This window comes from Bos mutus, chromosome 17 (genome assembly GCF_027580195.1).
Source record: "Bos mutus isolate GX-2022 chromosome 17, NWIPB_WYAK_1.1, whole genome shotgun sequence".
Lineage (NCBI taxonomy): Eukaryota > Metazoa > Chordata > Mammalia > Artiodactyla > Bovidae > Bos > Bos mutus.
In genome coordinates, this window is record NC_091633.1 from 19,200,723 (window position 1) to 19,213,495 (window position 12,773).

The 12,773-nt window shown below is 41.7% G+C and overlaps 1 protein-coding gene across 3 annotated transcripts in view; it reads left to right on the forward strand.

Moving 5' to 3' along the window:
* The window catches only part of CFAP251 (cilia and flagella associated protein 251), a 74,226-nt gene that overhangs the window by 21,711 nt on the left and 39,742 nt on the right, over positions 1-12,773 (forward strand). For all 3 annotated transcript variants that reach the window (XM_070385596.1, XM_070385595.1, XM_070385597.1), the window contains 3 exons: positions 5,774-5,851; positions 7,223-7,273; positions 10,017-10,231. In XM_070385596.1, the coding sequence (XP_070241697.1) occupies positions 5,774-5,851; positions 7,223-7,273; positions 10,017-10,231 (344 nt within the window). The remainder of the gene's footprint in view (positions 1-5,773; positions 5,852-7,222; positions 7,274-10,016; positions 10,232-12,773) is intronic.

Below are 12,773 nucleotides of genomic sequence, written 5' to 3' on the forward strand. Positions count from 1 at the left end.
GGTCTACAGTCACCTAGCTTTTCTTATTCTAGAAGCATGCTCTGAACTGCTCTTCATATAGGGCAATTATCAGTATTCTTGATTTGCATGAGGCGACTTGCCAAGGGCACCAAGAGCGATGACTCTGCTGCTCTGTATTGTCTCAGTCAACCTCGTAGCCTTTGTTCCCCTGCACTTATTGCACTGTGTCCCAGGCGCTGTGGTAAGGACGTGTGCTGCTTGTGTGAACTAGAACCCAAGCTAGGGTCTGGGTGACTGGACTCAGCCAGACACACATCATTATCAGTTTTATATTCATTTTCTCTCTTTCTCCCCCTCCACCAACATTCTTCCTGCTCCCAGAAAAAAATAATTTCTTACTTAAAAAAAAATTTATTTGGCTGTGTTAGGTCTTACTTGTAGCAAGCAGGATCTAGTTCCCTGATGAGGGATTGAACCCAGACTCCCTGGATTGTGAGCTGGAGTCTTAACCACTGGACCACCAGGGAGGTCCCAAATTTCCTTACTTCTTAAGAGTTACCAGTCATACTTGGATATTTAGGATGAGATACCAAAAATATTTTGGGGATTTTGATAGACATTGCACTGAATCTGTAGATCCCTTTGGGTAGTATTGTCATCTTAATAGTATTTCCTTCCAACCCAGGAGCACAATATGTTTTTCTATTTATTTATATAATCTTTAATTTCTTTCAGCAGTGTTTTTTTTTTTTTAATCTCACCAGGTTTTTAGTTGTATTTTATTTTTAATTGGATAATTACAGTATTGTGATGGTTTCTGCCATACATCAACCCGAATCCACTATAGATATGTATATGTATGGCCCCACTCTTGAACCCCCCACTGCCTCCCCACCCCACCCCTCTAGGTTGTCACAGAGCACCAGCTTCAGGGTCCCTAAGTCATACAGCAAATGCCCACTGGCTAACTATTTTACATATGGTAGTATATATGTTTCAATGGTACTTTCTCAAATCATTCCACCTTCTCTCACTCCTACTGTGTCAAAAAGTCTGTCTCAGCAGTGTTTTGTAATTTTCAATGTACAAATCTTTCACTTCCTTGGCTAAATTTATTCCTGAGTATTTTTTATGCTTATGTTTTTATGCTTTTCATGTGGAATTGTTTTCTTAACTTTTTTCTCAGAATGTTCATCGCTAGCGTATAGAAATGCAGCTGACTTCTATACTGCAGCTTTGCTAAATACACATGGCTATTTCAGTTTAAATTGGTTAAAATAAAAGCGCACATTCATTTCCTTGGTCTCACTAGCCACATTTCAACCACTCATCATCCACGTGGAGCCGGTGGTTACCCTTGTTGACAACACACGAGATAGAATATCTCCATCCCCTCAGAAAGTACTGTGGACAGCACTGCGCAAACTCTCGGCCCCCTCCCCCCAAGCCCTGGGCGCGTCCCACAGGCAGCGTCCTCTGGATCCAGGCCCCAGAGGGCTGAATGTCGCTGATGAGAACCACCCAACTGAGCAGATTCATCTTACTTAAAATTCAGTCACGACTTTCAAGAGGGCTCTCAGCCTGGCCTGGCTGCTCTGGTAGGCTGTCGTTTTCATTTCTAGAGACAACAGTTTCATACCTGCTCCTCCCATCTCCCACTGCCCTGCCTCCCATACTCAGCTGATGACCCCTACCCCTCCTGTTTCACTGAGAAAAATGGAAGCCGTCAGATACAAACACCAGCCTGTTCTCCCTCCCAAACCTGCCGTGTGTGTGTGTGTGTGTGTGTGTGTGTGTGTGAAGTTCTTTTAGTCATGTCCGACTCTTTGCAACCCTGTGGAATGTAGCCTGCCAGGCTCCTCCGTCCATGGGATTCTCTAGGCAAGAATACTGGAGTGGGTTGCCATGCCCTCCTCCAGGGGATCTTCCTGACCCAGGGATCGAACCAGTGTCTCCTGCATTGTAGGTGGATCCTTTACCCACTGAGCCACCTGGGAAGCCCTGTAAATCTGCCACACACCTTCAACCTCACCATCTTCTCTTTTCCCCTCTGACTGCAGTGAAGGGCCAGGGCACTAGTTCCTGGCTGCCTGAGGCCCTTCTGCAGCTCTCATCTCTCCCTCTACTACGCATAAACATGCTTTTGGACCACTGATCCTGAGAGAATGCTCTGACCCACATCTTCCAGCTACGCCCCCTGCTCCTCTTTACAGGCAAACTTCTCAGAAGCGCCGTCCACACTTGCTTTCTCTACTTCCTCGTCTCATTTCCTTTTTATTTTTTTGCAGGAAATATTTGACCTCTTTGTGTTTTGTTGCTAAATAAGGCATACGTGCAAAATGTGTACATTGTAGAGGAGAAAATAAAATGTACCTGTGTGCTCATCACAGGATCATGGAATAGAACGTTACCTTAACCCTAGGGGGCCCCTGTGTTCCCCTTCCTGATCTCATCCTCAGTCTTGCTCCCAGAAGTTAACCATTATCCCAAATTTTGTATTATTCATGCCTGTGCTTTCCTTTATACTTTTCTCCAGTGACTTATGTATCTCTTAATACTATATGTTTTCATTTTGCCTGTTTTTGACCTTTCTATATTTGTGATTGGGTCTTCCCTGGTGGCTCAGTGGTAAAGAATCCACCTGCCAGTGCAGGAGCTGCAGGAGCCGTGGGTTCAACGCCTGGGGTCAGGAAGATCCCCTGAAGTAGGAAATGGCAACCCGCTCCGTATTCTTGCCTGGAGAATCCCATGGACAGAGGAGCCTGGCAGGCTACAGTCCATGGGGCTGCAAAGAGTCAGACATGACTGAAATGACCAAGCATTCACATGTTTGGAATCAGAATAATTGTTTGATCTGCTCATCGTTGTTTCTGAGAATCGCTCATGTCAATCTTTGAGCTGTAATTCCTATTCACCTTCACTGCTGTTTTGTTTTTTGCTCTTTGAGTGTTGCAGGACTTATTTATCCATCCTCTGTGGATGGACATTTCCCTCGTCCCATCTGTCCTCCACCCACCCACCGCTCTAACAGAGCTGTGCTGCTCACGGTCACTGGTATCCCTAATCAAATGGACATTGTTTTTTTTTTTTTTAATAGCTTCCCAATGGGTCTCCCCATTTTTAGTTTTTAATTTTATAGAATTTTATTTTAAAAAAATTACAAAAAATGTTTTTGGCTATACTGGATCTTTGTTGCTGCGTACGAGCTTTCTCTAGTTGTGAGCAGGGACTCTTCTCTAGTTGTGGTGTGAGAGCTTCTCATTGAGGTGGCTTCTCTTATGGCAGAGCATGGACTCTAGGGCTTAGTTGCTGCTTAGCATGTGGAATCTTCCTGGACCAGGGATTGAACCCATGACCCCTGCATTGACGGGTGGATTCTTAACTACTGGACCATCAGGGAAGTCCCACAACTGTCAACCTTACTGCTAAATTTTTTTTAAAGTTGTGTCTTTTCCCCCACCTCTAGCTGCTTTTAAGATTTTCTCTTGGTTTTCAGCAGTTTTTCAATGGATGGTGTATATATGTGTGTATGGACATGTTGTTGGTTTTTGTTTTTTTTTTTTAAACTTTATCCTTTGGGTTTTTTGAACTTGAGATGCCATGTTTCTTCAGTTTTGGAAAACTCTGGCCATTGTCTCTTCAAACATTATTTCTGCCACATTCTTTCTTTCCTTTCCTTCCGGGACTCCAGCTATATGTAAGTTAGACCTTTTCAGCCTGTCCCAAAGGTCTTTTATTCTCTTTTCTGTTCTTCTGTGTCTTTATGCTTCATTCTGGATCTTTTCTCCTGTAATTTGTCTTCCTTTTTTACTGTTAATTGGGCTTCCCTGGTAGCTCCTTTTCTACTAACGAATTATTTATTTGGCTATATTTAATTTTCTGTTAAACCATATTTTGAGTTTTTAAAGCTATTTTTTTTTTCAGATCTAAAAGTTCCATTTGATTCTTTTTAAAAATAGAGTTATCTTGTGGCTAATCATCAGGGAAATGCCAATCAAAACCACAATGAGCTATCTCCTCACACATATCAGAATGGCTATCATCAAAAAGGCCACATATAGCAAATATTGGTGAGGGTGTGGAGCAAAGGGAACCCTTGTACACCTGGGAATGTAAATTGGTTCAGCCATTGGAAAACAATATAGAGGTTTTTCAAAAAGCTAATAATAGAACTTCCATATGACTCAGAAATTCCACTCCTGGGCATATATCTGGAAAAAATTACTGGTTCACAAAGATACACGCACCTCAATGTTCAAAGTAGCATTATTTACAATTACCAAGATGTGGAAGCCACCTAAGTGTCCATCAACAGATGAATGGATAAAGAAGATGTGGTACATACATTCAGTGGAACACTCAGCCATAAAAATTATCTGGTGTTCTCTTTCTGTAGATCACTCATCTCCCTCCTTTTCAGTCATATGACTCTTTCATATGCCTGGTTATTTTTCATTGAATGCCTGATGTTGTACTTTAAAAAGAATAGGAATAATTTGAGGCTCAGGATGATAATAACTTCCTCCAAGGAAGACTTAGTTTTGCTTCTTTGGGGCCTTTGGCAAAGCAGTCACCTCCATCTAATCAGAGACTGAGGTGACTTGAGGCTGATTTTCAGTCTTTGTGAAGCCTCATCCATGTACTTCCTTTCACTAGGTCTTCACCCCACCCAGACCTTTGTGCTGTCCTGAAATTGATCCTCAGACATTAGCCATGGTAGCTTACATTCCTGAAGTGATGCAGCAAGCAAGGGGCAAGGAGTCGGTGATGGGATGGAAGGGGCAGGAACGGAACTTAAAAAGCATTTCTTGAACCTGTCTCTCAAAGCTGCCTCCTGCGCACCCCTTCCTGTCAGATTGCAGCCACCTGCCTCCTGCACACATATCATTTCAAGACTTGCACTTAAGTGTCCGCAGGGATTCCTCATTTGTTGTAGTTGTTCTGCATTTCAGGTTTCCTTCACTTCTATAGTATCCACAGGGTTGGTTTTTGGGAAGGGAGCCAGGCAACCCATGCTATTCACCATCTTGGCAGGAATCAGAAAATCTTTCCAATATTTTGCATTCATTCCAAGTTCCCTTGTGGCCCCGTCAAATTTAGAAATCAGTACACAGCAGCCTTTGTCCAAAAGGACACAGAATAAAGGTTATTGGTGAATACTGGTTTAGCTTTTGCTTGTTCCAATTTACAGATGATGAATTACAGTAAATAAGACTAAATAAGAAAGGAAACTCGAGTTTATTAATTTTCACACTCAGTATTTCAGTTATATTCCTATTGCTTCTAAAATGCCATGTGTTTTCTGTTTTATATTCATACTCGGTTATTTATTTTAATTAAAAATATTATTTAATTTAATTTTATTTTTGGCCACACCACCTGGCTTGTGGGATCTTAGTTCCTCCACCAGGGATTGAACCTATGCCCCCTGCAGTGGAAGTATAGAGACCTAACCATTGGACCACCAGGGAAGTCCCCAAAATATTATTTATTTTGCCTGGCAAATCCCATGGACGGAGGACCCTGGTAGGCTGCAGTCCATGGGGTCACTAGGAGTCAGACACTACTGAGTGACTTCACTTTCACTTTTCACTTTCATGCATTGGAGAAGGAAATGGCAACCCATTCCAGTGTTCTTGCCTGGAGAATCCCAGGGACAGGGGACCGTGGTGGGCTGCTGTCTATGGGGTCGCACAGAGTCGGACACGACTGAAGCGACTTAGCAACAGCAGCAGCAGCAGCAACATTCAATTTAACCAGAGAGAAACAGAAAATTTTTTATTATAACATATTTTAATATTTTATATTTCAGAACTACCTAATTTTTAATCCAACAAATAATAAAGAATTGGTGAGCAATAGTAAAACACAAGTAATATATTATACGTGGGTAAGTAAAACTGTTTTCATTTGTTTTAAATATATGGACAAGTATCTGTTTATTCTTTGAGTACAGATGTTTTGGTAATGTAACAATATAGTATCTACTTAAAAAGCAATAAACATATTAAAGTGTTTTGATTTAATTATAGCATTTATTTTAGTCCCACTGAAAATTAGCATATTAAGTCAGAAGCACATAATTTAAATTCTATTTAATTTTTTAAATTAATGAATATTTTTTTGAATGTATTTAAGGCCTAAGATATAGGAGTTTTCAAATCTTGGACTCTTTTCCCTTTTTTAAAAAATTAATTAATTTATTTTAATTGGAAGCTAATTACTTTACAATATTGTAGTGGTTTTTGCCACACATTGACATGAATCAGCCATGGGTGTACATGTGTCCCCCATCCTGAACCCCCAATTAGCAAACAGATTGGTGATAATGTATACTGACACAGGGCAAAATCATGATATTAAAAAGACATAAAAATGTAAACATAAAATTACCATATGACCCACCAGTTTTCAGGTATATACCCAAAAGAATTGAAAACAGGCATTCAAACAGATACTTATATACAGATATTCACAGCAACAGCATTATACACAATACCCAAAAGATAGGAGCAAATGTCCATCAACTCATGAATGGATAAACCCAGTGTGGTCTATCCACATATGGAACATAACCTAGTCTTTAAAAGGAATGAAGTGCTGACACCTACTGCAACTGTGGATGAACCTTGGGAACATTAGGCTGAATGAAAGAAGCCAGACACAAAAAGCCAAACACCATATGATCCCATTCATAGGAAGTTTTCAGAATACCTGAATCCATAGAGACAGGAAGAAGAATGGTGGCTGTCAGGGAATGGAGGAGTAGGGGATGGGGTGATTGCTTGATGATAGGGGGGGTTCCTTTTGGGGTGATGGAAGTGTCCTGGAACCAAAGAGAATAACAGTTGCATAGCACTGGTTATGTACTAGATGCCACTCAGGTGTACACTTTAAAATGGTTAAAGATTAACTTTATGTTATGTGAATTTTCCCTCAATAAAAAATGCAAGACAATTGAGTTGCTGATTTACAGTGATAACTCATTACTTCAGGTATTAATGATAGCTTAAAACCTTATAAATGCAGAAGTCAGATCTGCATTAACAACGACTTAAAATCACAGTCATTTGTGGCATTATTTATTTTCTTTCAGCATGTTTTCAGATGTTCCTGGAGACAGCAGGTTCTCCTCCCTGTAGAAATTGAAAAGCTCTGACCCCGTTTTGATGCATTTGTTTTGATTTTGCTGTTATGTTGCTTTTCTTTTGGAAATGTCTGTTTTTAAAGTAGTGATTTTTTTTTTTTCTGTGCTTATCAGTATCCAGAGGGAGGCATTCTTGTTCACAGTGCCCCACTTTTAACAGAAAAAGTGAGTATGCCTGTTGTGCTTTTATATGCCTGACTTTGTAGGAAATAAGCATGTGTGTGTCAGCCTAGTCACTTTGGGGTGCTCTGTGTGTGTCCTGATATTGGGAAATAATTTGAAATTTTTACTTAGGTCCTTTACCATACTGAATGGTCAATTTAAAATAATGGAAGGGTTTTTCAAAATAATATAGAATACAAATAAATGGCAAAGAGGTACATGTATACGTATGGCTTAGTCCCTTAGCTATTCACCTGAAACGGCCACAATATTGTTAATTGACTATACCCCAATACAAAATTAAAAGTTTGAAAAAATTATAAATTTATCCTGCAATATTGAAAATAAATGGCAAAGGAAATTTACTACCACAAGCAAATACCCAAGAAAGTGGTGGCTTTTATAATGTATGTGTGCCTGTGACAAAGGATGAAAGTTAATTTGGGGTGATGTAAGTAAAGACTTCCCTGGTGGCTCAGATGGTAAAAGCGTCCGCTTACAATGCGGGAGACCCGGGTTCAGTCCCTGTGTTGGGAAGATCCCCTGGAGAAGGAAATGGCAACCCACTCCAGTACTCTTGCCTGGAAAACCCCATGGACAGAGGAGCCTGGTAGGCTACAGTCCACGGGGTCGCAAAGAGTCGGACACGACTGAGTGACTTCACTAGTCACTAAGTAAAGTCATTGGACATGAGTGGATCCTTAAGCTTCTTAGTTTTCAGAACAATTAAAAAATGATATGGAGGGACTTTCCTGGTGGTCCAGTGGTTAAGAATCCACCTTCCAATGCAGGGGACGTGGGTTCGTTCCCTGGTCATGGAATTAAGATCCCACATGCCTTGGAGCAACCAAGCCCACGCACCACAACTGAAGTGAGCCCATGTGCCATAACTAGAGAAGCCCGCGAGCCACAACGTAAGATCCTGTGTGCCACAACTGAGACCCAGCGCAGCCAAAACCAAATTTTAAAAACAGATATTGGGTGTTTAGCTGTTTAAGGTCCAGTAGGAGGGTGGTGAGCCAGGTGTTAGCAGAAGCATTTTATCTGGCCGGCTCTCCTTGAGCGATTGCACCGGGGGTGGACCTTGAGTCCTGTCTCCTGCATCAGGTTCTGTTTCTGATACTCGTGTAACCTGCTCTCAGTATGCACCTTATGATGGTTTTTCTGTTTCCTTTCTTCTTTTTTGATTCAGTCTATAAAACTTTACTTTTCAAGCAAGCATGCAGGAAGAAAAAATAAAGAGAGAGAGACAGTGGACACAAGGCAAGAAGATGATTCTGTCTGCAAACTCAGCTTTTTATAACTCGAAGTATCAAAAACTAAATAGTCGATTCTCGTTATTTGCCATAGTTAAATTCTGTAAGGTCTCTTTAGACCTGAATTAGTGGATGCTGAATCGTTGCTCCTAGGAGAGTTGTAAGAACAGGTTCCTGCCAGCTTAGGGTCACCACCATACTTTCATCGACTGACAGATCCATGACCTTGTTTCATGTATATTTCTGTTTAAAGACACCGTATTTAATTTATAACGTTAGTTCCTTAACATTAGACTCAAGGTTGACAGCACCAGGTAGAACTCATGCCTGAATGAGGCTTATCTAACACAGGTGAATTCTCTGGAAGGCATGTCACAGCCTTCTCGTGTTCCAAGAGCACCATATGGTATTTTAATACTATGTTCAGGAGCCAATTTAAATACCAAAATCACCAATAATCGCCCCCCAAAAAGAGCAAATATCATGGCAGTAAAGACCAGGCTAAGGACACTTGCTTCCTGAGAGCTGAAACCAGACAGAGAATTGCCTTGCTTGACCTCAGCTGGGAATGTCAAGTTTTTTGCCACTCGGCACACGCACACATCTGCAAATGATTGTGAGGTGCCACGAGGATTGCTTTGGAGGTTACACATACATTTCAGCATGTAGGTAAATTCACGAAAATGGAATCCACAAAGAATGAAAATCGGCTGCAGTTTGAAATGATAAAAACGCCTCGTGTTGAACAGAGCTGCTTTTAGACAGAATGTGCTGTTGTTCGTGCTTGACCAGTTGTACTTCTACTGACCTCACAGAGGTCTACCCTAGGATTTTCTCTGCCTAAGTAGAGCCAGACAGCAGACTTGCTGTATCATAAGACAGATCACTGACTTCCTTCGTGTATTCATTCAGTAAACATTCACCAAGGGTTCACTCGCTGCTCTGCGTTCTTTCTATACTTCATCTCTAGGACACTGTCAGAGAAAGATGGCCTGGTGCCTTATCCTACGTAGCATACATTTACTAAGGAATCTTAGGGGCATTTCTGTGTAAAGCACTTACTTTCCACTGATGGGAAGATGATTTATGATCAGAAGAAGACTGGGAGAATTGTTTTATGATTTTTTACAGCTGGAGCATGCTTTTGTTCATGACAGACATTAGTTTCCTTATCAGTCTCTGAAAACTCTGAAAGAGAAGTTGTGCAGGTATAAACAATGATTAACCACTCTTTCTTTTGCTTTAAGCAAACCATTTAAGCCCGTACGTAGCCCTTCACTTGCTCTTAGCAAACCCTCAGAGGTTCAGAACTGCCTGGATCATGGCAATCCTCAGGGAAGTGTTTTTTAAGTTATTTTTTTAACTTTATTTTTTTCCTACTATATTTAGGTAAAACATTATAAAACGTTGTGCTGATAAATGTTTTGTTTTATATTTACCATCAACGATAACTTGTACATATAACGTGTAACCTGTCTTTTGAAATACAGACATTCAACAAGCTCGTGGGAAAATTTAGCCAGTCTGTCTTTCATTTGAATTTAACCCAAATACTGTCCGCGACGATGGAAGGGAAGCTGGTTGTCTGGGACATTTACCGCCCACCGCCATCTGCCTCCTCCTCCATGGGCTTTCCCCATATCAAACCTTGCAAACTGGTTCATTTGCAGAAGGAGGGTATCACTGTGCTCACTACAGTTGACAGGTAATTAGTGAATGAAAAAGTAGCTGTAGATGATTATAAACTTATCTAAAAACCCTTTTGGAGGTAGATACATATTTTGTATATGCAAAGATTGTTTCTGGGGAGAACCAATTTAACTGGGAACACTGGCTGCCTCTGAGGAAAAGAACTGAGAACCAAGATTAAGGACAGGGGTGGATTTACTTCTTTTTATAGTCTCATTTGTACTAATTGGGTTGCTTTTATTTAAAAAAAAATTGCATGGGCATGCATTACTTTTAAACGCAACCCTTTGGGGTTGGTGAAACAAAAAGTAACTGTTTTGTTTTTTTCTTCTGCTCTAATTAGACTTATTTCACACCCTAAATTTTACATTCTTTCAGTGGAAGAAAATGGCATAAAGAGCTATTTTTTTTTCTGATGACAAAATAACATTTGCCAATCATGAAAAGATGAAATACAACAAACCTTTATAGAGTTCCTTAACGCTTTGATTTTGAGGGGCTGTGGGGATCCACAACTGATCCCAGCCTTATGCCTTAGCCTCAGACATAAAGGGGTTCACATGCCAAATACATTCCTTCCTTGCTGAATGATTTGGGACAAGGGACTTAAATGTGCCAAACCTCCATCCTTCCATCTGTAAAGTGGGCACCGTAACACTGTCCCTCTCTGAGTGATTTTGTGAGGATGGCTTGCTGGATCTTAGTTTCCTGACCAGGGACTGAACCCATGTCTCCTGCAGTGGAAGCACTGAGTCCTAACCACTGGGCTACAAGGGAACGTCCCAAGGATTGTAAAACTCTTAGCATGCTCTCTGGCACAGGGGAGCTCTAGGTACAACAGCCCTTGTCAGGGTGCTAGGGAAGTTCCCCAAAGTGCTAGAGACAGTTGCCTCATGACGAGGACCCTGCCCACGTAGTGGGAGTCACTGTGCCCTCTGCTCTCCAAAGGCCCGTTGCTCTCCTTCTCCTTTCTTTAATTTAGGGTCTATATTAAAGGTCTTCCCCTTTCTTTAATAACAGTGAGGCCCTGATGTGGCTTGCATAGAGAAATACAGATCGTCATCTTCACCCAGTTGGTGGGAAAAGATAGCAGTAGAATCACACTTGATGAAGCAGTCAACTTTAATCATTGAGAGATAGGACCCAGGGAAGACCATGCCGGGGTTCCCCTCTCTCCATGTTAAGTAAAACACAGCCAGGGGACTTCCTCTGCAGTCCAGTGGTTGACTCTGCACTTCCAAGGGAGAGAATGAGGGTTCAGTCCCTCGTTGGGGAAGTAAGATCCTGCATGCTGAGTGATGCGGCCAAAACAACAACAAAACAAACAAACAAAAAACCCCAGCCAGGACCAGGGAGCCCTTGGAGGAAAAAGTCTTAAGAAACACAGGAGGAAAAAAAAAAAATTCTCCTTGTTTTGCTGTTTCTGTCCAGCAGAGGGCAGTGAATGCCGTTCTAGCCAATTACTCTGCCCACTTGCCTTGCTTATTAATCAGAAACCTCATTTAATCGCTTTTCATATATAAAATATATATATATGAGAAAATTCATCCCCCACCTACCCCCGTGATTAGAATTATGTCAGAGGCTTAAAAAAAAGCAAGCTCATTGGGATGGCTCTGAGGAAATAAAAACCATTTTGTCACGCAGCACTGCCTTTGGCTGTGATGACTGGACAGGGTTTTACGATCCCTCTCACAGCAGTTGTCTCCCTGTGTCCCATTGCCAGCCTGTGTGACTTCAGAGGGATGGTAGCTGGACTCTTGTCATCTGTAGTCTGTGGTAGAGAATGGAAATCACTGCCCACAGCCGTTGCACAGGACTGACCTTGGAGGGCAAGGCAGAGGAAAGCAGAGAGCATGGACTTTGTGTTCCATACACTTGGACCCCTGCATAGTCTAGCCATGTGGCCCTGAAAGGGTTGCCAGGTTTAAGTGTGTCCTGGGACTTCCCTGGTTGTCCAGTGGCTAAGACTCTGATCTTCCAATGCTGGGGACTCTGGGTTCAATCCCTGGTCAGGAAACTAGATCCCACATTGCACAATGAAGGATTTGAGTGTGGAACTCAAGATCCCTCATGCTGCAACTAAGACCTGATGCAGAAAATAAATTTTATATATATATATATATATAATGTCCCGAATACTGCATGAAGCAGTTGCATTTGGGAGCATACACTATTTGGGACATACTTATCCTAGAAATTTACTCGTGGTTCATCTGAAATTCAAATTTAACTGAGTATCCTGCATTTTTACTTGCTAAATCTGGCAATCCCAGGCTTTAAACCTTAGTTTCCCAAACGTGAACTGGGAATGACAGTAAAATCAGCCACATGGGGCCATATTCAGTGAAAGTTTTTAACAACGCCTGGAGTCCAGAGGCTGGCATATGTGTTCAATAGATGATACTCAGTATCATTATTTAACCTACAATGCAGGAGACCTGGCTTCGATCCCTGGGTCGGGAAGATCCCCTGGAGAAGGAAATGGCAACCCACTCCAGTATTCTTGCCTGGGAAATCCCATGGACAGAGGAGCCTGGCGGGCTGCAGTCCATGGG